The 23,563-nt window shown below is 43.0% G+C and overlaps 1 protein-coding gene across 34 annotated transcripts in view; it reads left to right on the top strand.

Annotated features, from left to right (window-relative positions):
- Positions 1–23,004, top strand: part of LOC112153685 (protocadherin gamma-C5) — a 529,198-nt gene extending 506,194 nt beyond the window's left edge. For 13 of the 34 annotated variants that reach the window (XM_036213896.1, XM_036213872.1, XM_036213895.1 and 10 more), the window contains exons 2-4: positions 14,702–14,760; positions 19,275–19,372; positions 20,491–23,004. In XM_036213896.1, the coding sequence (XP_036069789.1) occupies positions 14,702–14,760; positions 19,275–19,372; positions 20,491–20,777 (444 nt within the window). In that variant the 3' untranslated portion in view covers positions 20,778–23,004. Of the gene's footprint in view, positions 1–460; positions 3,287–3,925; positions 6,703–7,799; positions 10,521–14,701; positions 14,761–15,469; positions 15,524–19,274; positions 19,373–20,490 lie in introns of those variants that run through there. The other 21 variants (XM_036213889.1, XM_036213885.1, XM_036213883.1 and 18 more) reach the window with 10 other exon arrangements.
- The last annotated feature ends 559 nt before the right edge of the window (positions 23,005–23,563 follow it).

Genomic DNA, 23,563 nt, shown 5'->3' with positions numbered 1-23,563 from the left:
AGTTATTATATTTAAAAAACAGAACGTAATAATATGTTTTGTTGCTTCCGAAGTACATCATTTTTTTTGTTTTGTTTTGGAACCAATTATATAAAATCAAATGACAAACAGAAAGAACCTAATTCGAAAGTGTTTGTATATGTTTCTTTTGTAAAGGTCTATTTGTTAGAACACATAAATTAAACATCGAGTGAAAATTTAATTAGTTTTATTTTTTTTCTGAAGCATAGGCTGAAAAATGACGCAATTTCATGCCCTCCCATTTACAGATGAGGCTTAATAACAGTTTTTCTTTACATTATTTCTTTACAAGACAAAAACTGAGCTGTTGAACTCGTGTTTGGCTTTAGTTTGGAATGAATTATTAAACAACATATGACCGTAATAACATCAATCATTTAGAAAATATTATTTAACCGCCACATTTAGATTGTATTTGTGAGGTGTGGTGTACAAGCCCAAATACCGTTTGGTTGTGCTCTCACTCCCTCAGTGTTTGACTGAGAGCGGAGCAGCTTTCTGAGCAGCTCACGCTTCTTGTGATTGGACAGTCCCGTGTGATGATGTAGTCCAATAGATGACAGTTTTGTACAAAGAGATCAACTCCACCCCCTCTCGCTTCCAGCACAGCATCTCTCAGTGCGCTCGTGCGGAGGCGCGGAGAGAAAATGCGCGCACTCGATGGCTTTTGGATTCAGATTTTTATTGCTTGTTTTTCAACAATTCCACCAGGAATATTTGTTTCTCGGTATGGGTTTTAATCCAGTTCACATGGATCCTTTTGTTGGGAATCAATCATTTTAACAGGCCGGGCTGCACCCGGGGAGGACAAAAGAGGATGGGGTACCGCGAATGGAGATGGCAGGCCCTGTGGTGGCATCATTTCTTCCTTTTGTGGAGTACAACAGACGGACAGACTCGGTACAGCATCCCAGAGGAACTTAAGCAAGGATCGGTGGTCGGAAATGTAGCCAAAGATCTGGGTTTGGGACTGTCGGAGATTTTTGAGCGTAAATTACGCGTCGCGTCCGAGGCTGGTGAGCAGTATTTCAGCGTGGATGCGGGGCGAGGAGAGCTGCTGGTGAACGACAGAATAGACAGGGAAGCTTTGTGCGCACAAAGCGCGAGCTGTGTTTTACCTCTGCAAATTGTGACCGAGAATCCGTTGCAACTACACAGAATCGAGGTGGAAATAAAAGACATTAATGATAATTATCCCGTTTTTTTAACGGAAGAGCGATTTTTAAAGATAGCTGAATCCACCGCCACGGGGGTCCGTTTCCCTTTAGACCCAGCGGAGGATCTGGACGTCGGCAGCAATTCAGTTAAAATATACACACTAAGTAAAAACGAGTGTTTTAGCCTGAAAATGAAAGATTTGTCAGGAGACCGTCAGGTTCCTGAACTGGTTTTAGACAAATCCCTCGATAGAGAAAAACAAAGTGTCCATCATTTGCTACTGATTGCTTCAGACGGAGGTAATCCCGTTAAAACTGGAACCGCAAAAATTACTGTAAGCGTGATGGACAACAATGATAATGTTCCCGTGTTCAAAATGCCTTTCTATAACGTGACGGTTCCTGAAAATGGCGTGGTTGGTTCCGTGCTCGTCAGAGTTGAAGCCACGGACGCAGATGAGGGTGTTAACGGCGAGATTGAATATGTGTTCGCTGAACACACTCCGCAGTCGCTGCAGTCTGTTTTTAAAATAGATCAAGAAAAGGGGGACATTTCATTATTGGAGCCTTTAGATTATGAAAAGGGCGCAATGTATGAAATACGGATAACTGCCAGAGACAAGGGAGTTCCTCAGATGGAGGGACACTGTCGGGTTCAGATTATGGTGATGGATCTTAATGATAATGTGCCAGAAATCGTTTTAACTTCGAAACCAAATCCAGTGCAAGAGGATTCACCGAAAGGCACAGTTGTGGCTTTAATTAATGCAAGAGACCAAGATTCTGGTAATAACGGCAAAGTAAGGTTAAAAATCACTAACGGGTCTCCTTTTGCACTTAAGCCTTCTTTTTCTAATAATTATGCTCTCATAACAAATGGTGCTTTAGACAGAGAGATATTTTCAGAGTATAAAGTGGAGATAACAGCGACAGATTCAGGCTCTCCTCCACTTTCCAGCATAAAAATGATCACAGTGAGCATCACTGACGTGAATGACAACCCTCCCGTTTTTACGCAGAAATCTTATATCGTGTATTTGAAGGAGAACGGAGTTCCGGGTTGTATTCTGTTCTCAGTATCCGCGTCTGATCTGGATTCAGGTGAAAACGCAAAGATCTCTTACTCCATCCTGGACTCTAAAGTTCAGGACGTGTCCGTGTCCTCCTATGTTTACATGAACTCAGAGAACGGCAGCATCTACAGCATGCACTCGTTTGACTATGAGAAGCTGAAGGTGTTTGAGATCCACGTTCAGGCCAAGGACCAGGGCTCTCCTTCTCTCAGCAGCAACGCAACTGTCCACGTCTTTATCCTGGACCAAAACGATAACGCCCCCGCTGTCATTTACCCCTCATCCGCTGCTCTGGGCTCCCTGTCTCATCAGAGGATGCCCCGCTCCGCCAAAGCGGGTCACCTGGTCACCAAGGTGACGGCGGTGGACGCGGACTCGGGCCATAACGCCTGGATCTCCTACAGACTGGCGGAGGCCACAGACGCCTCTCTGTTCAGCGTCAATCTGTACACAGGAGAGGTGAGGACTAAACGCGCTGTGTCCGAGCAGGACGACTCCTCTCAGAGGCTGATCCTGGAGATCAAAGACGACGGAGAGCCGCTCCAATCCGCCACCGTCACCGTGTCCATCCTGCTGGAGGACGCTCTCCATGAGCCCATCTCAGAGCTGCGACTCCACAAAGCGTCCGAGCCCAGCAAGAAAAGCGGCAGAATCACCCTTTATCTGATCCTGTCTCTGGCCTCGGTGTCCGTGCTGTCTCTGCTGACGTTTGTCATCTTAGCGGTGAAATGCATGAGGAGCAGCAGAAGCAGCGGCAGCTGCTGCTGCATGAGACGCCAAGACTCTGAGGATCACAAGAACCCCAACAGAAACCTGCAGATTCAGCTCAACACCGATGGACCCATCAAGTACGTGGAGGTCCTGGGAGGAGACATGATGTCTCAGAGTCAGTCCTTCAGGTCCTGCATGTCTCCCATGTCAGAGTACAGTGATTTCACTCTGATTAAACCCAGCAGCACCACAGACTTTAAGGAGGTCATCAGTGTGCTGGACGCCTCTTTACCTGACAGCACCTGGACCTTTGAGAGTCAGCAGGTGAGCCTGTAAAAATACACCTTAAAAAAATATATTTTATTTTTTGCACGTCAGTGATATCGATTAGTTTGTTGAATCTGTGTTGACATCTGTACAGCAAAAATCAACTGAAAAATAAACCCAAATAATTGTGTTACAGTATTAATAATTTGCTTATATTTTAAAATATATATGTTTTTTGTCTATAGAAATATATCTGAGAGAGGCTTGTTAATTATATTTTTTAACTATTCGTTGATTGGATGGCATTTTGAAGCAAGTGTGTTCAGCACTTGAGTGGTGGACAGCTCCTTTTATTGTGAGAGCTAAAAACGTTGTTTGAAGCAGTTTTTCTCGTTTGCGTTTCTAACAAGACAATAGATGACTTAATAAATAACCTAAAAATATTTTTTAAAGAAACATTACTATATTTTAACCTAATATTTACCTAATGTATGCAGTAGTAAGGAAAGCTCATGCCACACACACACACACACCTTCTTAAAATAATAATAATAATAATAATAATAATAATAAAAGATTTTCTGTAAACTTTTCATCAAAAATTAAAATATAATTGTCCTTAAAATATACAATTTTCATATGGGTGTATTTAAAAATATCCCCCATTAAAAATTAAAAGCAGGATGTGGCGCCTCCAATCTTTTACTGCAGCTCGGTATGTGCTCCCCTGCGTCTTCCTCATTGGATATCAGAGATGGAAGCTGAGCACCAATCACATTCATCACTGTACAAAGAGATCTACTCCCTCCTCCATGCAGCCTCAGCAACCACAAAGCTGTGACCGGCAAACCGCGCTAGGGTTTCACAGAGCTGTAGGTTTTTATTCTAACTCAGATTTAGATCATAAAAATGCACGGTCGGATCTGGATATGCCTTGTTTTTGGAATATGGATTATCACTCCTTGATCATTTTTTCTTGAGGAATGGGAATTATGTTTTATTTCTAACCGGGGATGACAAAAGGAAAAGGACACCGAGCCTGGAGATGGCGGGCTCTGTGGTGGCATCATTTCTTTCTCCTGTGGAGTACAATAGACGCACAGACTCGATACAGCATCCCGGAGGAGCTGAAGAGAGGATCTGTGGTCGGAAACCTGGCCAAAGATCTGGGTTTGGGACTGTCGGAGATTTTTGAGCGTAAATTACGCGTCGCGTCCGAGGCTGGTGAGCAGTATTTCAGCGTGGATGCGGGGAAGGGCGAGCTGCTGGTGAACGACAGAATAGACAGGGAGGCTTTGTGCGCACAAAGCGCGAGCTGTGTCTTACCTCTGCAAGTCGTTATTGAAGACCCGCTTCAGCTGCATCGGATAGAAGTAGAAATACGAGATATTAATGATAATTCTCCAGCTTTTCATTTAACTGAATTACTTTTGAATATAGCTGAATCGGCAGCAGTAGGTACAAGTTTTCCTCTGGAGAGCGCATTAGACCCCGACGTTGGCGCAAATTCACTCAAATCGTACACGCTCGGTAAAAATGAGTGTTTTTCCTTAAAAGTCAAAGAAGCTGAAGGTGGTAAGATCGTTCCAGAGCTCGTTTTAGAAAAGACTTTAGATCGGGAGAAGAAATCTGTTCACAAAATTTTACTCACAGCTTTAGACGGAGGAAATCCCGCAAGATCCGGAACGACGCAGTTAACTATAAACGTTCTTGATATAAATGATAACTTCCCTTTATTTGAGAAAAAGATGTACAAAGTATCCGTGACTGAGAATAGTCCAAAAGGAGTTTTAATTATTAAACCGAAAGCCACGGACGCAGACGAAGGTTTGAACGGCGAAATTGAATTCCTATTCAGCCAACGAACACCAGAATTTGTCTTATCAACCTTTGATATTAACTCCTTAACAGGTGAGATCACGCTGAAAGGACAGTTAGACTATGAAACCGCAAAATCTTACGACATTGATGTAACTGCCAGAGACAAAGGAAGCCCGCAAATGGAGGGCCACTGCCGCGTCCAAGTGGATGTCGTTGATTTCAATGACAACCCTCCTGAAATCGTCCTCACTTCTCAGCCCAAACCTGTCCGCGAGGACGCACCGAGTGGATCGGTGGTTGCTTTGATCAGTGCTCGAGACCTTGACTCGGGTGATAACGGAAAAGTAACATTACAGCTTACAAAAGGAACCCCCTTTAGCCTGAAACCGTCTTTCTCTAACAATTACGCGCTGGTTACGAGCGCAGCTTTAGACAGAGAGAGCTGTCCAAGGTACAAGATCGAGATAATGGCGACTGATTCGGGTTCTCCTCCTCTTTCAAGCAAGAAAACCGTATTTGTTGGCGTTACTGACGTGAATGACAACCCTCCAGTTTTTACGCAGAGGTCTTATAACGTGTATTTGAAGGAGAACGGAGTTCCGGGTTCTATTCTGTTCTCAGTATCCGCGTCTGATCTGGATTCAGGTGAAAACGCAAAGATCTCTTACTCCATCCTGGACTCTAAAGTTCAGGACGTGTCCGTGTCCTCCTATGTTTACATGAACTCAGAGAACGGCAGCATCTACAGCATGCACTCGTTTGACTATGAGAAGCTGAAGGTGTTTGAGATCCACGTTCAGGCCAAGGACCAGGGCTCTCCTTCTCTCAGCAGCAACGCTACTGTCCACGTCTTTATCCTGGACCAGAACGATAACGCCCCCGCCGTCATTTACCCCTCGTCCGCTGCTCTGGGCTCCCTGTCTCACCAGAGGATGCCCCGCTCCGCCAAAGCGGGTCACCTGGTCACCAAGGTGACGGCAGTGGACGCGGACTCGGGCCATAACGCCTGGATCTCCTACAGACTGGCGGAGGCCACAGACGCCTCTCTGTTCAGCGTCAATCTGTACACAGGAGAGGTGAGGACTAAACGCGCTGTGTCCGAGCAGGACGACTCCTCTCAGAGGCTGATCCTGGAGATCAAAGACGACGGAGAGCCGCTCCAATCCGCCACCGTCACCGTGTCCATCCTGCTGGAGGACGCTCTCCATGAGCCCATCTCAGAGCTGCGACTCCACAAAGCGTCCGAGCCCAGCAAGAAAAGCGGCAGAATCACCCTTTATCTGATCCTGTCTCTGGCCTCGGTGTCCGTGCTGTCTCTGCTGACGTTTGTCATCTTAGCGGTGAAATGCATGAGGAGCAGCAGAAGCAGCGGCAGCTGCTGCTGCATGAGACGCCAAGACTCTGAGGATTACAAGAACCCCAACAGAAACCTGCAGATTCAGCTCAACACCGATGGACCCATCAAGTACGTGGAGGTCCTGGGAGGAGACATGATGTCTCAGAGTCAGTCCTTCAGGTCCTGCATGTCTCCCATGTCAGAGTACAGTGATTTCACTCTGATTAAACCCAGCAGCACCACAGACTTTAAGGAGGTCATCAGTGTGCTGGACGCCTCTTTACCTGACAGCACCTGGACCTTTGAGAGCCAGCAGGTGAGCAGAAGCATCTGGTCTAAGCTAAACTTTAAAAGCAGAAACAGGATCTAATAACAAAAGCTCTGTAATTTATTACATTAAAAAATAATGTGTTTTTCTGAAATTAAAATGTGATCTGCGTTAAAAAAATTTTTATGAAAACAAATGTTTTGAATGCAACAATTACATAACTTTTGTTAATTGTGCCATGTAAACTTTTTTTTTAAGTCATGTTACTCTTGTTTTTATTTTTTGAAATTTAGGCCCCTTTGTAAAAACCAAAAAAAAAAAAAAAATGTGAGGGAAGTTTGTGGTTCTTTTTTTATGCTAAAGCAACCACTATTTCCCACATAATTTATCAATCTCAAAATTAATTTCTATGCAGTATAAGATGGATACTTTTCCATTTGTTTTTATTAAAGTAGCAATGTTTGATTATATAGAAGTTTGAGCCTGAATAATTTAATTTTAGAACTGTTGGGTAACAGACCTCAGATTCATAAAAAATGGTTGAATTATAAAATATTGGCCAGATATTGATTGAACGCGTTTATAATCGCAGTACTTTGACTGTTACTTTTATAAAACGGTTAAGATATTCAGTATAAAATAGCATTTGGACAAAACCGAACCCTTATTAAAGAGCTAAAACAAATTTAGATTTAGATTAAACCGTCAAAAATAATTGCACCATTAAATCATCTTAATTGCATGTACTTTTGTTTTACTTTTTAAGGAATTTTTTTTTCTACCCTGAGTTTGTATTTTTTGTAAAGATGGCATGAAATGTTTGGCAAGTTTGGAAACCGCGCCTCCGAGCGGCCACAAAGAGCATCAGTTCATAAGACAAACAGTTCACTCATGTTTTGTTTTCTCTATGAATGGTCCTGGTACCTCTGAAGGTCACGTGATTGAGTATATTAGTCAAATAGTAATATAAATATGGATCATTTTTTGGCTACGTCTCAAAAGTTTGGAACAGTGAACTTTAGTAAACTTTGTAAAGTTAGAGATTGTTTCCTTTTATCTCTCTGTGTGTGGAGGGCGCTCAGTGTGCGCGCGCGCGTGCGTAAAAACTGTGACAGCGCTGCCCTGCCTTCCAATGAAAGGGACGGGTTCTGCGCTCTCTCCGCCCATGAGGAGACTGAGGCGAGGGAGACGGCAGAGAGTTCTAGCGGAGTCAGAAACTACTCCGAACTTCTTTTCTTTGTTATTTTACTTTATTTTTACTATTATTTTCTCGTCATGATCTCATCAAAGCGGCCCGTCGCTTTGCTTTTAGAGTGGAAGTGTTTACACCGAGTCCTGTTTTAGCGCGACAATGGAAACATTACGAGGAAAGGAGTGAAAAAGTTCCCTCGGAGCGCAGCACAATGGACTCCGGGCAGAGGAAGCGCTCCGGAGGAGGGAGGCTGTGGGGGCTCTGCCTCTGCCTCGCCTGCTTCTCCTCCGCGTCCGCTCTGGTCAGCTACTCGGTGTCGGAGGAAATCAGTCCGGGCTCTGTGGTTGGAAACATTGCTAAAGATTTGGGGCTCTCGCCTGAGAGGATTGCCGAGAGGAACTTACAAGTGTCATCCGACAAGCCCTCCTCCGTGCAGTACTTCGAGGTGAAACGAGACACAGGCGAGTTGATAATCAAGGAAAAAATTGACAGAGAAGAATTGTGCGAGCTGAGCTCAATATGTTTATTAAATCTTCAAATCCTTCTGACTCGCCCATTGGATACTTTCCGCGTGGAGGTGAAAGTGCTGGACGTGAATGACAATGCTCCGCAGTTTTCCACGCGCAACATTTCTTTGGAGGTGTCAGAGGCGGCCGCGCCAGGGACGCGGTTCCGGCTGGAGAGCGCGCACGATCCAGATGTGGGCGCCAACTCTTTGCGCGACTATCATCTGGCAGCGAATGACTTTTTTGTTCTAAATGTGCAAACTAAAAGCGACGGCAGCAAGTTTCCTGAGCTGGTGGTGGACAAGCCTTTGGACAGGGAGACGCAGGCCTCCTTCCGCCTGCTGCTCACGGCGGTGGATGGCGGCACGCCGGAGAAATCCGGCTCCACGCTTCTGCTCATTCGAGTTCTGGACGTGAATGACAACGCGCCGGTCTTCCGAGAGCAAGTCATGAAAGTGAATCTGTTGGAAAACGTGGCGCCGGGCACTTTAGTAACCACATTAAACGCGACGGACGCGGATTCTGGCAGAAACGGGGAGATCACGTTCCTGTTCAGCAAATACACGGCGGATCGCGTCCAGCAGCTGTTCAGTGTGGATTCGAAAAGTGGAGAGGTTCGGGTGAAAGGGGACGTGGATTACGAGAAAGCCACGGAGTATCACATCACAGTCCAGGCCAGAGACAACGGCTCCCCTGCTATGGAGGGCTCCTGTAATGTCATAGTGAGCATCACTGATGTGAACGACAATGCGCCAGAGGTCACGCTGACGTCACTTACTAGTCCCATCAAAGAGGACACACCTCCAGGAACAGTGATTGCGCTCGTAAGTGCCAAGGACCCAGACTCTGGTGACAATGGGAAGGTCACATTAACCATCGCTCCAGGATTGCCCTTCAAACTGACTTCAGCTGCTGGGTCACATTACAGCCTCACCACTGCAGGCAAGCTGGACCGAGAGACTGTCCCAGAGTACACAGTGCTCCTCAAAGCCACTGATGCCGGCTCCCCTCCTCTGTCATCACAGACCACCTTTGTAGTAAAGCTCTCTGACGTAAACGACAACGCTCCCATCTTCTCTCAGGCTTCTTACTCCGTAGACATTCCCGAGAACAACGTCCCCAGCTCCCCCATCACAGCCGTTTCTGCCACCGACCCGGACCTGGCAGAAAACGCTCGCGTCACTTACACCATCCTCCCCAGCATGGTGCAGGGCTCGCCCATTACGTCTTATGTGTACATCAACCCAGAGACAGGCCACATCTACAGCCTGCGCTCGCTGGATCATGAACAGCTCAATGCTTTCCGCATTGAGGTGCAGGCCCAGGATGCCGGGGTGCCCCCACGGACAAAAAATGTCACTGTGCATGTGTTTGTGGTGGATGTGAATGACAATGCACCAGTGGTTGTTCATCCCTCCTTCCCTAAAGACAAAAGACTGCAGCTTACGGTGCCCCCTTCTATTGGGCCGGGGCATGTTGTAAGCAAACTGGTTGGAGTGGATGCAGACAGTGGACACAATGCATGGTTATTTTATTCAATCGCGCCAGGGCCAAATGCTGGCATGTTTCGCATTGGGGCCCACACTGGGGAGCTCCGAACCACTCGAAAGTGGGCTGAGGAGGAAGAGGGGTCAACGTATGACATAACAGTCATTATCCAGGACAATGGTGACCCCCCGAAATCTTGCTCTGTGAACATTACAGTAACTGTGGACGAAAAGAGCCCAATCAACAGTCCTCCAGCAGCTCCTGATCGCTTATATCCCAGCACCGGGATGCCGAATATCACTTTTTATCTCATCATTTCTTTGGCCTGCGTGTCAGCAGTGTCCTTCATCACTTTTTTTGTTCTTATGGTACGCTGCTTGCGGCACCGCGGCCCAGGGTTTGGGGACTCTGAGTGCTGCTGCTACGGTCGCCACAGGTCCAGCCGCTACCATCAGAGGCCCAGCAAAGACCTGCACCTGCAGCTTAACACTGATGGACCTATCCGATATATGGAGGTTGTAGGAGGCCCCCAGGAGCCATACACACGCACCTACAGGCCCTGTTACTCCACCATCTCAAGTCGAAGTGACTTTGTATTTATGAAGACTCCCATGCTGAGTCACAACAACACACTCAACATGACACTCAGCAGGAAGGAGCCTATGAACTCAATCAGTGAGGTGAGGGCTTCATGAGGAATTACCGGAATATGTTTCATGTAGATGTTTCCATTTGAATAGTTTCAGTAACTTTTAGAAATAGATTTTCATGTTTATGTTCCAAACAATGATCTCACATCTTGCTCCTGACAGAAGCATTTGGATTCCGCTTTTATTTATTTATTTTTTTCTTGTTCTAAAAGGCTTTAGAACATTAAAAAAAGCAAACATTACTAGTTCATTAAAATATGGTAATGATTTGAGATAAAGTAGTTTAGTTGAAAAAGACTAGAAAGTTGGGCAGAAAACAGTAAAACAAAACGCTGAAGTGGCAAAGGAAGAGGAAACGGGAAAACATTAGCAGCCACTAACAGATGGCTAGGAGGAGATGTCCAGATGAGGGTGACTCAGTTGAAAGCGAGGAGACCAAGAGGAACAGGATGACAGAGGGACAGAGTCTGAGGTTAGGGGGTGGAGGGACAGAGTAAAGCAGTAGCTGAAAAACAGGAATTTGTGGGGTCATTAGTCTGACCCCCGGCTTCCTGTTGTCCTCTGAACTCCTAGTAGATTGGTTCCAGAGCTCAGAGTGAGAGGTTGTTCCATCCTTCATTCCATTCATTCAAATTTTCGGTGAACACAATTAATTGTACAGGAAGAAAAGATCCTGTTAGTGGTTTTGGGAAAGGATGTCAATCATGCCTCATTTTGATGGAAGATAAAAAGATGCAAATGTTCAGATGTCATCTTTACCTTCTGTGTAGGCTTTCTTTGTGTGAGCCTGTGCTTTTATACATAGAGCTTTGATCTGCGTAGTCCCTGAGGTCAGCAGGGTGCCATCTGTCTTCCCTGCCCCACTGGCACGTGTGCAATCAGCACAAAAGAATGAAGAGAGAGATAGCTGGGGAGAGAAAACAACTTCCCGCATGTGTGTTATGGGGACAGAAGGCACAGATCAGCATGGCTGCAGAGCATAAACCATTACTATGAGCAAAAAAGAAGCCCCGCAGCAGAGTGTAATTTTAGTAAGACCCTGAGGCTTTAGTTCCTCCACACTGTCCCTCTTTATATCCCTTTTACATCTGTTGTTTGCTGTTCTGGCACACCCTGTTCATCAATGTGTAAACTTCAAAGGTTTGGGTGGAGGTCGCTGCAGTGAAACAAACCATTGAGGCACATGTCTTACATCCTTTGAGTTGATTCTGGATCTGACTAATCACCTTAAACCCTATATATTGTCATTGTCATAGCATTGAAAATGTTTCATAAAACTTGATATTATTGGCAATATAAGGTGGTGGTGGGGAGTATTGTCTTGAGATCAGAGCCATATTTTCCATCATTTTCCTTTGGTTCCTGCGGTTCAGTGAATCTCGTAAAAAGACTTTGCTGGGTCAGAATGAGCAGTTTTTAAAACACTTTTTTTTAGACGAAAGCTTCATGTTAATCAGACATGTCAGTGCAAACTCACCCCAGATGGGAAACCTTTTCGAGATTTCCACTGGCATGTTCAATACCAAGACACTGTCTTTGTCCTGTAAAAGTTAAACGCTGTCATATGAATGTCTGTCTTAAACTCCGTTGCAGCACTCTAACCAAAATACTTTTAGTGGTTCATTTCTGGCAGTTTTACCACAAGCGCAAGTCATGTGTTTTATTACTGGCAGTGAAGAAACAGGTGGTTTCACGTGGTAAAATTTTAAACATATGTGGAAGCTAGAAAAATCATGTCGCCATTTTATTGTTCTTTTACGCACCTGAATAAATCTTAAAGTTAGAAGTGGTAAACAAGATGTTGGAGTAAAGTTCACACTCAGGATGGAAAATGTATTGCTGGCCTCCATCTGTTCCCATGTGAGGATCTGTCCAGTTTCTGCACTGATTTATCAGTACCACCTGCTCACTACATGATGGTGTAACTTAGTATGATTGTAATCCATAGAGATACCTCAAGCATTTTGATTTATCTGATAAAAGATTGATGTCCTGTGAAGCTTTCAGTTTAGCATGTGTAGAGGTTTGACTGTCTGAGCTTCACTTTTATCACACTTCTGGGAAAACATGGCAACTTTTGAATGTTAATTATGAGAAACTGCTTTCTTAGGCATAAAAACTCTGCGTTGATATGCGCTGAGTGGGTTCAGCAGTAGCTAGAACTTCAGATTCCTGCATAGGGACTTGACTTCAGACCTGGGAAGTTTGGGTTTGAATATGCATGGTGAGAAGTCACACAGCTGGAATGCCGGGCCTCTTTCTGTGGATGTTTGCTACCACACTGATCGGTGCTTTTCTCTTCGTGCAACTCTGACAGCCTTATAGTCCCACCCACATGCATTCATTGATGAGTCAATTTTTAGACTGTATTGTGCGTCTACCAAGTGGGAGAGTTTTGATTCTTATCTCCATTCACTATTTGTTTTGTTTGCTTAATAACTCGGCTTTACTTTCCATTTGATCTGTTTTAACAAGATGTACTTCCTTCTTCCTGTGGCTTCAAAAAGTTTCCATTCATCCGAGCTTTCTCAACTGGATGTTGACAGACGCTTCAGTCACTATAATCCCCACTATATCTGCTGCTTTTGTGCTGGAACTTTAGCTGGATTCTGTCTTTTTAGTTTTCTCTGGTTCCTTCCCATCAGTCCTTGGAGCAGGAAAGCTCTTTTAATAATGCAGCACATCATGCTGCTGGCCTCTCTCTCAGGGGAGCTCTTGTGTTGATTATGCAGGAGAATTTAGAGCCAAGCTAGGGGTCCATTCACTGCATCACTGCACAACAAGAGAGGCAGAGAGAGTGAGGGGAGGAATTAGAGAGATGGAAAAGACATCTAGACGTGAGCATTGAGGTAGAGATGAACGGGAGTCCAGTGGAACCAACAGACAGGAGAATCTTTTATGTGTTTTGGAACCACTGCAGCTTTTTTGCACAAGCTAAACCAGAGGTCTGCAACCTTTAAAGCTAAAAGAGCCGCTCAAGTTAATTTCTCATTGACTACGTCCCATCAGGAGCCATAAAGTCTTCATTCAACCTTAAAATAACCCCACAAATTTTAATTTTTGTTACTGTTTGTTTTGTTACTATCATAATAAATATGCATTAGCTTTTATTTGGCAAAGACAAATAAACATAAAATCTTTTTTTTAAACCAAAAAGTAAAATAAATTTTAATAGAGGTTCACTTCCTTTCAAAATAAAAGACATTGTATCACATGGGATTATCCCTATGCAACAAATAATGATAGCAGTGGTTTAAAAAATTATATGCAGTTTATTTTTCCGTTTGGGGCCCATCTCTATCAGGAATTTGTAACCCAAACTAACCAAAATTAAATTAGAGATAATTAAGTAAACTTATTGTATTTTTGATCCATAAATATTGCTTAAAAATATAAAATCCACTTTATTATCTGGTGCGTCTTAATTATGAATTCTCCAATTTAATTTCTGTGGTAAAAGGCACTTGAAAATCTGTCAAAATGTTTTAGTTTGACTTTGGTGAAATATGAGAACTGCTTTATGGATTGCTGGAGCATTATGGGAACTGTAGTCAGGAGTCTCATAGAGAGATACGTAGTCCTTCAACTGTTTGTGAATGAGTCGACTTTTTTTACTTTCCAAATACTTTTAAAAAATAAAAAACTTTTAATTTAATTTTTTTACCAGAGAGCCACAATATAGGGGTACAAGAGCCACATGAGCTAAACAAAAGTGCTTGACAAGGACTTTGTGTGACCTTGACATTTATTAGAAATAAGAGCTACACAGGTACTTCAAACAGTGTCATAGCTTTTATTTTGTAACTGATCTTCATTTTCTATATCCACTGAAATAATCCTTTCAATTTCTGTTTCACAATCTGTCTCAGTTGGTATGTTTTCGTTGTCCAATTGTAGGATCACCTAACTTGCAATTTTGGTGACTTTTTTATTTACTTTGATCTTTTCCTCTTCCAATGTTGAGTCTAAGCACTCCCTGAGTGTGTTTATTTGTCTGAGCCCGTGTGCAGTAACTTATAGGAACATGATTCCCTGCACACATGTGGTCATTTGAAAAACCTTTTTTGCAAAATTGCACAAAACGATACAAAAACACACCTCATCACTTGCAAGAGCCTGAACCACAAAACAAACCCATGCATAAATATTGCTGCCACTGCTGCTGCTGAGAAACCCATCGATTCATGTTGGCTCTTATCTTTTCTTCACAGCAAAAGCCCCCCAACAATGATTGGCGCTTTACCCAGGGACAGAGACCAGGACCCAGTGGGTGAGTAAACATGTTTGATGAAATGATCAGTGGTTTCTACACACTTTATTACAGACAGAGCGAAAATGAGGAAAAAGTCATAACAGTTATTTTCAAGCGCTGGTAGCTTCAGACTTTTTAGATCTGCTGTCGGGTGAATTTGGTTTCCTGCTATAAGCCTCCTGAACGAGCATCCCTGCCTGTTTCCAGGCTGCTTTACAAAATGGCTGCCGCAGCTTCCCCTCCCCCACCGCTCCTCTCCTCTCTGCACTCCCCTCAGCCTGTGCGCCATCACTCCGTACCGCTGATGAGGGATGGTGACCAGAGCTGGATGGGGGATGGGAAATGTGTTTGTCCATCTTGCTCCCATTTCATTTTCCTCCATCAGATACTTCAGATTATTTTTTTTATTATTGAATGTCGACAAGGAAAGTGTGAGTGTGTGTAATTTTCCTTTTTGTTAGAGAGCGTGCGTGCTGTTGTTTAGATTAAACGATTCATGTGCAGAAAGATTTGTCTTGACACTGCCTCTGCATCAAAAACTCCCTCAGTGTTAGGAAAGTGTTAAAGTCGCTGCAGCTTTTCTAAAATAAATAAATGATAGACGTGAGGTACTTCAAATGGACAGTACACACTCAGCACACACTGAGCTGTTGAGGCAAACATGTAAAACTGCCCTCAATCAATACACGTTGGTTCTGTCAGGCTGTATAACTTGTTGTGTTTTTAGTCCCCACATGCCGTACGGTACACACATACGATGGACGCCGAAAAGTGGGACAAGGTACCGATTTAGACATAGAACTTGTACAGTCTTTTCTGTCCTTAACAGCTGATCAGGATTTTTGTTTGGTTTAATTTATTTTTTTTTATTATGTTCAATGGAAAGAAAGATTTGATCCACTGATAAGGGCAGAGTGACTGAAATCCTTTAGTTAGTGGACTGCAGTTGAGTGCTGTGCTGTGTGTAGATGTACCTAACCTATAGCTTCTGTTAGTCTCCCTTAAAGTTTGATGGGGGTCGTTGTTTATCAATGTGCACATAGGCCACAATGCCTGCTGTGGCTTAGAAAGGATTGTGGTGCATCTGTGTGCAGTGTTTTGTAGATCTGCTCTGCCATATATGTGTGCCAGTAAAGCCCAAGAGATGGTCTCCTCTCTCCTTCTGGGAGACCTGCTTATCACGCAGTGTTGCCTTTAATGTGTGTCTGTGATGGTCGCCGCTCAGCACCACCACACGCAGCTTCTTCCTGTGATTCGCCAAACAGAGACGAAGGAAACACATGAGTCATGCTTGGTTTTGGGGAAATGGAGTCTGCATGGATTGGTTGATGCAGACGGGTAAAGGCTATTATGTTTCTGATTGAATCCAAATTAGGTTTGACAGTGATGTCATACTTGTTTTCTCTCTGAAAAACGGTTAGATAAGCCTTCTTTGGAGACAAAACATTTCAATTAAGGTTACAAAAGGCAGAATGAAAATGCTGGTGGTCACCCGTCTAGCCCTTAGTGTGTAATCCAGCCCACAGGAAGTGATAATCTTGACCACAGGAAACTCTACAACACCGCAGGATGTGATAAGCAAACTGTGAGGCTAATTTAGCATAAACGAAGCGTTCCTTTTATCTTAAACTGTGTAAAACAGCTCAAAAATGCTGCATCAAGCAGACTTTAACTCAGCTGGTTTATCTGTGGCCACTTGGCAGTAGAACCGCATGTTCCTCTCCCCTCAGTCTCTCTCTGGCACATAATGAGAACTCAAGAATTTTGGCAGTGCAGTTTGGCAACCTTAGTTTTAACATGGCCTATTTTTTTTGTTTGAATTCCTGTCTCATTGAGTCCAGGTTTCCTTGACTTTCACTTCAATCCTGGGAGAAAAACGATTTGTCTGAAGTTCTTTGAATTGGTTTAGAGTAGAAAAGCGTCTCCTTGTTTACACCTCGTATATTTAACTTGCAAGTCACAATCCAGTGGAAACTGTAGAAAGATGTTCCAGTAAAAGAAGGAATAGAATTTTTTTCTTGTCGTTTGTTAAGACAACAAAACTCTAATGACACAAAAAAGATCCTGCCAGTAGTTTTCTGTCTGGTTATCACTACAAAAAATGAAAAAGACCACAAATCTTAAGAATATCACTTGAAAGTAGTAAAATGTGTCCTGGTAGCAAGTAATTTAAGATAACATAAGGTATCAAAATCTAGAAGAGAGAAGTTATACACAAGCATTCAAAAAGAAAAAAAAAGAAACTAAAAAAGTTAACTGTTGGAATTGCCTTACATTAGGGCTGCCATGATTAGTCGACTAATCAACGACAAATCGACTAATAAAATAGTCAACGACTAATTTAATGGTCAATTAGTTGTTATTTTATAGTATGTGGAGTCAAAGTGTAGTGAAGTTAAAAGTTATGATGCCAGATATTTGGACTATTTTGGCATTTATTACGTTTTTTTAGGCTAATTTGCAGTTTAGCTAATATTTCATCTACATGTAAGCTATTTTGGCTAATTTAGACTTTTTTAGGCTATTTTGGAGTTTAGCTAATTTTTTCAGCTGCATGCTAGTTGTTTTTAGCTAACTTAGGCTTTTTTCTGTTTTTTAGGCAAATTTTACATTTAACTAATATTTTACCTGGCTATCAGCTTCAGCTATCAACTTCAGTGATTTTAGCTATCAATTTCAGCATCTTCAGCTGCTAAATTCAGCTTACAGCATTCACACTAGCAATATTGCAGATAATGACTATATATATATATATATATATGTATAATTTTTAGTTATTTTAAAGCTAATGATGGTTAGGACGTGTTCTTTACATCCAGTTTGTGTATGACCCAATTAGTCGACTAATTGGAAAAATGAATTGGTGATTAGTCGACTATTAAAATAATCGTTTGTGGCAGCACTACTTTAAATTGAATGTTATAATGCCATGGAGTCCAATTTCTTTGCTAGTTCTGAGCAAATAGCTTTTATTTTTTAGTTTTTACACCTAATTGGAGTTTATTTGGATTAAAGTGACCAAAAAAATAGTGCAATAAGTGGACTTATTTTGGAACAACATTTGAACAAAATAAGAAAGCCATTTTAGAACAAGCAGGGCCATTAAAAAAAAAACAGAGTCTTAATCCTAGTACTTAGAACACAGACATATTTTTGTTTCCAAAGTAATGGCAATGAATGCACTTCAAATGGTCGACATTCATTGAACTTTAAAATTACATCCTTAAAATTTCAACCAAAAATTACAGTGCAATGTAAGTTCTCAAAAGGATTTTGACCCATTTTAATATTATACTTGTTTCTAGATCCTAGCTTTAATGAGTCAAAAAAAAACTCAACTGTGCAGATTTTGAGAAAAGTTTGGAAAGGTGTAAACAACTTCAACCCTGGTGAAATATCTTGAATGTCTAAAAATAAAGTCTAACATCTTTACTAGTATCAAATAGTTTGCAGTGAACAAAGTATCTACATGTTCAAATATCTAATTCGCTCACAAAATCTTCTGCATCTGTTTCTTCTTCTACTCACAGATGTTGCTTTTATCTTGTTAATGACCTGAAAACAAAATGGCCTAACATCCAGCCTTGCTTCTCTCTTTTGTGACATACCTCCTCCTCACCAAGGACCTCCACCAGATAAGGAGCAATACAAGCCAAAACAGTTAAATTAGCAGAGCACTGCACGCTCAGACACAGATACGATTATTTTTCTTCCTCTATTTAACTGAATCAGGAAGAGATGGTACATTAGTGAAGTCCAATGAGGGTTTGATTCAATTTACAGCTATAAATGTGAAAAGGTTCTGTCTCTACTTTGTGGGTTTTCTACTGAGGCTCCTACTGGGTTTTTGATAGGGTTTTCTATGTGAGCATAGCTGCAAACAACAGCGTTGACAGGCTTCAGGTTCGTAAACAATGGCTAGTCTGCAAAGATCTCATGCTCTACCTCCTTGCAATGAAGGGGTGAACATGGAACTGGACGACAACGGCAGCAGCAGAAACAGGATTAACGCTCTGTGACCTAGTTGTCAGCTGCAGGGCTTACGTTGTTGTGTTGCACATGTGGGAGTGGGCTGTCAAGCCCACTAGATCATGTCTGCTTTCTCCTTTAATCCCACATGCAAATGGAAGCCTCTAAAGAAGCAGTGCTTTGAAGGTGGAGTTTGTCCAGATGGAAACGATTAACCCTTGCTGAGTCTGTCTCCTTTAGAGGTGGCTCATTAACTATTGAATCAGTTTTACTGGATGGTTCGGTGCTCATGGGTTTTCCAGGGAAAGTGTGAACCCTTTACAGTGAGGGCACCAAGACGCTGCCGTGTGTTTGCAGATGCATTTGTCCGTGCCTCAACGGGAGTGTGCGCTTGTTTAAGACCAGCCTGTTTGGTAAACTGCACATCCTCCCTGTTATTCCTTCCGAGTCCACCATCAGCTGCTTTGCTTTTTTACTGTAAACCATCAACTGTCAAGCCATTGAGCTAAACACACATGAAGGATGGACTAAGACTTACAGCTGTGTCCTCATCCTTTCAACAGGGCGACTGGAGGACCTGAGGTTGCCATGGGAACTGGACCTTGGCCCCAGCCCCCTACTGAAGCAGAGCAGCTTCAAGCCTTGATGGCAGCCGCTAACGGTGAGTCCTGTTCCCCGTCTCTGTTTTTCTGTTTGATTAGAGGCTATATTCTCATATGTGCTCCATCCACTTTGATATAAATGCTTAGACAGTCAGTGAACTCATCTCAGCAGTTGTGTTAAATTCAAACATACGCGAGATGCATGTTTACACTCATTACACGCTTTGTTTTATTATAAGCAAAGCTACAGAGATTCTTGTGATGCGTTTTTTCTTCCAAAACACGCCTCCTCATCCTTCTGTGCTACTCCTCTTAGCTGCAATGAGGGCATGGCAGGCCGATGACGCATGCACACATTTAGACCGTCCCTGGGCTGTGGCTATGGAAGAATTCAATCAGTTTTGAACAAGCAGTAAAGACAGAGGGACACATTTGATGTGCTCATTGTTTCCAGCGTTTGTTTTAGCACATCATGTCTCCCTCACTTTTTGCATGGACTCGTGATGCTGTGTGGAATTTTTCCACTCAAGAAAAAGGAAAAAAAAAAGGAAAAAGTCGCTTGGTATTATGGGAGCCTGCAAGGCAGCACTAGGCTGAAGAATCAGAGCACTGAAGGTCATCTCCCCTCGATGCTCAACATCAGCATTGATAAGCAGGAGCAGGGAGGTTTTTTTTATCATCTTTTTCCACAGCTAGATATTTGGATTCTTCCTACATGCATGCGTGTGTTAAACTATATGCTGCGAGAAGCCACAGGATGGGGGAGGGAGTGTCTCCAGCTCTGCATTGCAGGGGCTGTGGGAGAATTATGGGGCTGAGCAGCTTCATCGTGCGCGCAGAGAAAGCCTTTTTCACCGCAGAGCCAGCTTTTTTTTTCTTTTATACACAATAAATGCATCTTCACACACTTAACTATTTTTAGTACTAGTTCTGCTTCTTGCATTGTTCTCTGCTCTCTATTTGTGACCTAATTTTTTTGGGTTCAGCCCTCCACCCTCTTTACTTTAATCAGACACCGACTCTCCATCTCTTAGAGAAGCTTTAATCTCTTTCTCTGACCTGTTTTCATTTCACTGCTTCCACTGTCTCACTTTCCAACGCTTGCCTAACATGTTTTACCCCCCTCTCCCGTCCTTCCTTACCCCTCATCCCCCCACTCTGTCTCTGTTCTCCCTAGAAGTGAGTGAGGCCACGGCCACCCTCGGACCCGGCACCATGGGCCTCAGCACCCGCTACAGCCCCCAGTTCACCCTGCAGCACGTGCCCGACTACCGCCAGAACGTCTACATCCCTGGCAGCACGGCCACCCTCACCTCAAACCCGCAGCAGCAGCAGCAGGCCACGGCCCAGCAGGCCACCCAACAGGCTCTGCCCCCGCCGCAGGCCTCGGCCCAGTCCGAGCCCCCCAAGGCCGTCCAGACCCCCGCCTCCAAGAAGAAGTCCACCAAGAAGGAGAAGAAGTAAAGGTTGATGGGGTCACGATGAAGCCGGCCGGATCTGAGAAATTCAACCCCCCACACCCCACCTGCAGATATCTCACTGCTCATGACAGCCAAACAGCAGGTCCCTTTGACCACGGGGACCTCGCTGATGGTTCTCCTCGGAGAATCTTAATGTGCTAAAGGATGTTTGTTACTAACCCGTGCTGTGTTAAAGGTCTAGTATTGTTCATGTATTCTTTGTGGCTTGATATTTTGGTAGGGTATGGGGGGTTCTTTTTTTTCTAACATATAAAAAATGTTTAAAAAAAAAGAAGAAAAAAAAAAAACAAAGAAAAATTTAAATTACTATGGACAAAGAGATTTTAGTGAAATGAACTTTGCTGGATGTCAAGGCTGTAAGCAGTCATTTTTGTTGGATTTCTTTTTTTTTTTTTCAAGTTGAAAATCCGCTTTTGCTAAATGCTCTAGCCACCATTCATAGCCCCCCTCCCCTTGCAGGGTTGTAAAGTCTGAGATGGTGTTTGACAGTTATTACAAACCTTTTCTGCATGCTTACTAAGGTTCAAACCACTCCAAATAGTGCAAGTTGCAAACTATGCATTGCAAAAGCAAAGAGGACATTCCCAATCTACTGTCCTCGGTCCAATCCAAGGTCAATAAAATGCCCTTGCAGCATTTGCTTGACTAAAAATGAGAACTACTTTTGTAATGATAGTTAGAGAGAAAAAAAAAATGACTAAGAATTGAAGCTTCTGATATTTTTATGACCTGCGCATGCACCCAGAGGAAGGGCTGGCACAGCCATGGGGGCTTCAGCAGGCGGGACTAGTTCCTTCCAGATGGCATGTCCCGCTGCCCTCCCGTCCTCACACCTGCCTTGTGTCCTCCCCTCATAATGAGAGCCAAACTTAGAAATGCACTGTTTGTTTTCTGAAGATGAGACACTACTAGAGTCACAATCTCTTTATTCTCTAGGGAAACATGTAAATGTGGTAAACTTAAGTGCTTAGGAGTTTCTAGACACCTTATAAGCCTCTAGGGCCTTGATGGAGTATCGTCCCTTCACTTTCCTGAGGTGCTGAAGGAACTTCTTGATGTGACACAACAATTGTTTTCTTCTTTTGGAGATAGTGATTCGATAGCGTAGAAATGTTAAGGATTTGAAGTCTTCGCTTTGTCATCCTGTCCGGCCACTGAGAAAAGTGCATGAAAACGATGGCAGCTTGCAGGCTGGGTCACAGGGAGTGGAAGGGGGTGCACCCTGGGGGAAATTCACACCCTTACATTAACCAAGGGGGTGGGAAATGACCTCGGCTCTACGCGCTGAATGTACAGAGGAACCACTGTCGACACACCCCAAGCTTTCACTAATGCACTGACCCGGGCAGAGGTCAACAGAGCCAAGCACAGCCATCCCTGTCGCTGAGGAGAAGCCGCTCTTCGGCCCTCTGAAACAAAATCAAAGGGAAACCTGAGCCTGTCTGCCTCTCACCTCTCTACATTCACTCCCCCGTCCCTCCACTTCTGTAAATAAACACGTCCTGTCGACGGTGTGAGCCAGGCCTTGGCAAGCAGGGAGCATGTCCCTAGATTTTCAAAGTAAAAGTCTCTCAACAATGCCTGGCTTACTGGAATGTTTTGCATTTTGTTTTTTTTTCAAGAAACTTAACAAGATCACAGTGAAAAAAAAATCAACAGTGACATGCTCTTCAACAAATGGTGTTGCGATGTAGTAACTGAGCACTATGGAAGCCAACTAACTCTTCATTGTAAATAAACGATTAAAGATAACTTTAGATAAGTCAAAAAAAAAAAAACAAGTGGCACACGTAGACTAGTTAACTTGTGGTATGTGTTGCTCATATTTTTGTGTTTATTCTCCCTCCATTATCTTTTATCACCCTGTAAAGACAAAAAAAAAAGATATATCTAGAAATGTTTCTATCCTTCTGTAACCTCTTACTGTTCTTTTGCGGTGATTTTATCTTGTGCATTTGTGAAAGAATGCCTCTCCTTCTCTTTCTGTCCATATGAACAAATGACTATAAATATTATATATGTGTAAGTCCGTCTGCTGCTGAATTAATACTACTCTATCCTGCTGTATTATCTTTCTTATCAAATGCTTAGCCCCTCGCCTCACGCTACACCCTGTGTTACTCTCTTATTTTTATGCTAATATTTATATTGCTGTTTTATTTTCTCTTGAACACTGACATTTCAAATAAAATGAAATCATCTAAAAAATATCCCTGTGTGGTTTGGCTTTTAATGCTTACAAGCTGACATTAATCTCATTATTTGTGTGCTAACAAAAACTTTAGACTTTTATTTTTCCCCCATTTCTCTTCATTTAGTCTTATGCTGTAAAGAGAGGAAATGATGCAGGGATCCTTTCATAAATCTCCTCTTTAGCTGTCTCTTAGTAAATAGGATTTTTGAATTGATGTCTTAGCTCATTGGTGTTTACATAGAAAATCAATTTTTGCAGAGATATAGCTTTTTTTTATCTGTGTTACATGTCGCTTTAAGTTGAAGATGCAATAAAGATCACTTATTTTGAAACAAAAAATGAATTATATATATATTTTTTGTGGTAACTCTAAATAAAAGGCTTTTATTCACTAAGAAAAAAGTAAGCAATAATTAAAGAAGAGGAAAGAAATGGTCTGTCATTTCATTTTAAAGCTACATGGCTTTCATTTTTAGACCACTCCACCAGTGGTGGGGGACCGCTCATGCTCTGCAGGCCTTTCACATGGTCTTACACAATAACAAGTCTATAAATAGATGGAGAGACGTCACTGA

Source organism: Oryzias melastigma, linkage group LG10 (genome assembly GCF_002922805.2).
Source record: "Oryzias melastigma strain HK-1 linkage group LG10, ASM292280v2, whole genome shotgun sequence".
Classification (NCBI taxonomy): domain Eukaryota; kingdom Metazoa; phylum Chordata; class Actinopteri; order Beloniformes; family Adrianichthyidae; genus Oryzias; species Oryzias melastigma.
This window is presented reverse-complemented; position numbering and strand designations above follow the sequence as displayed.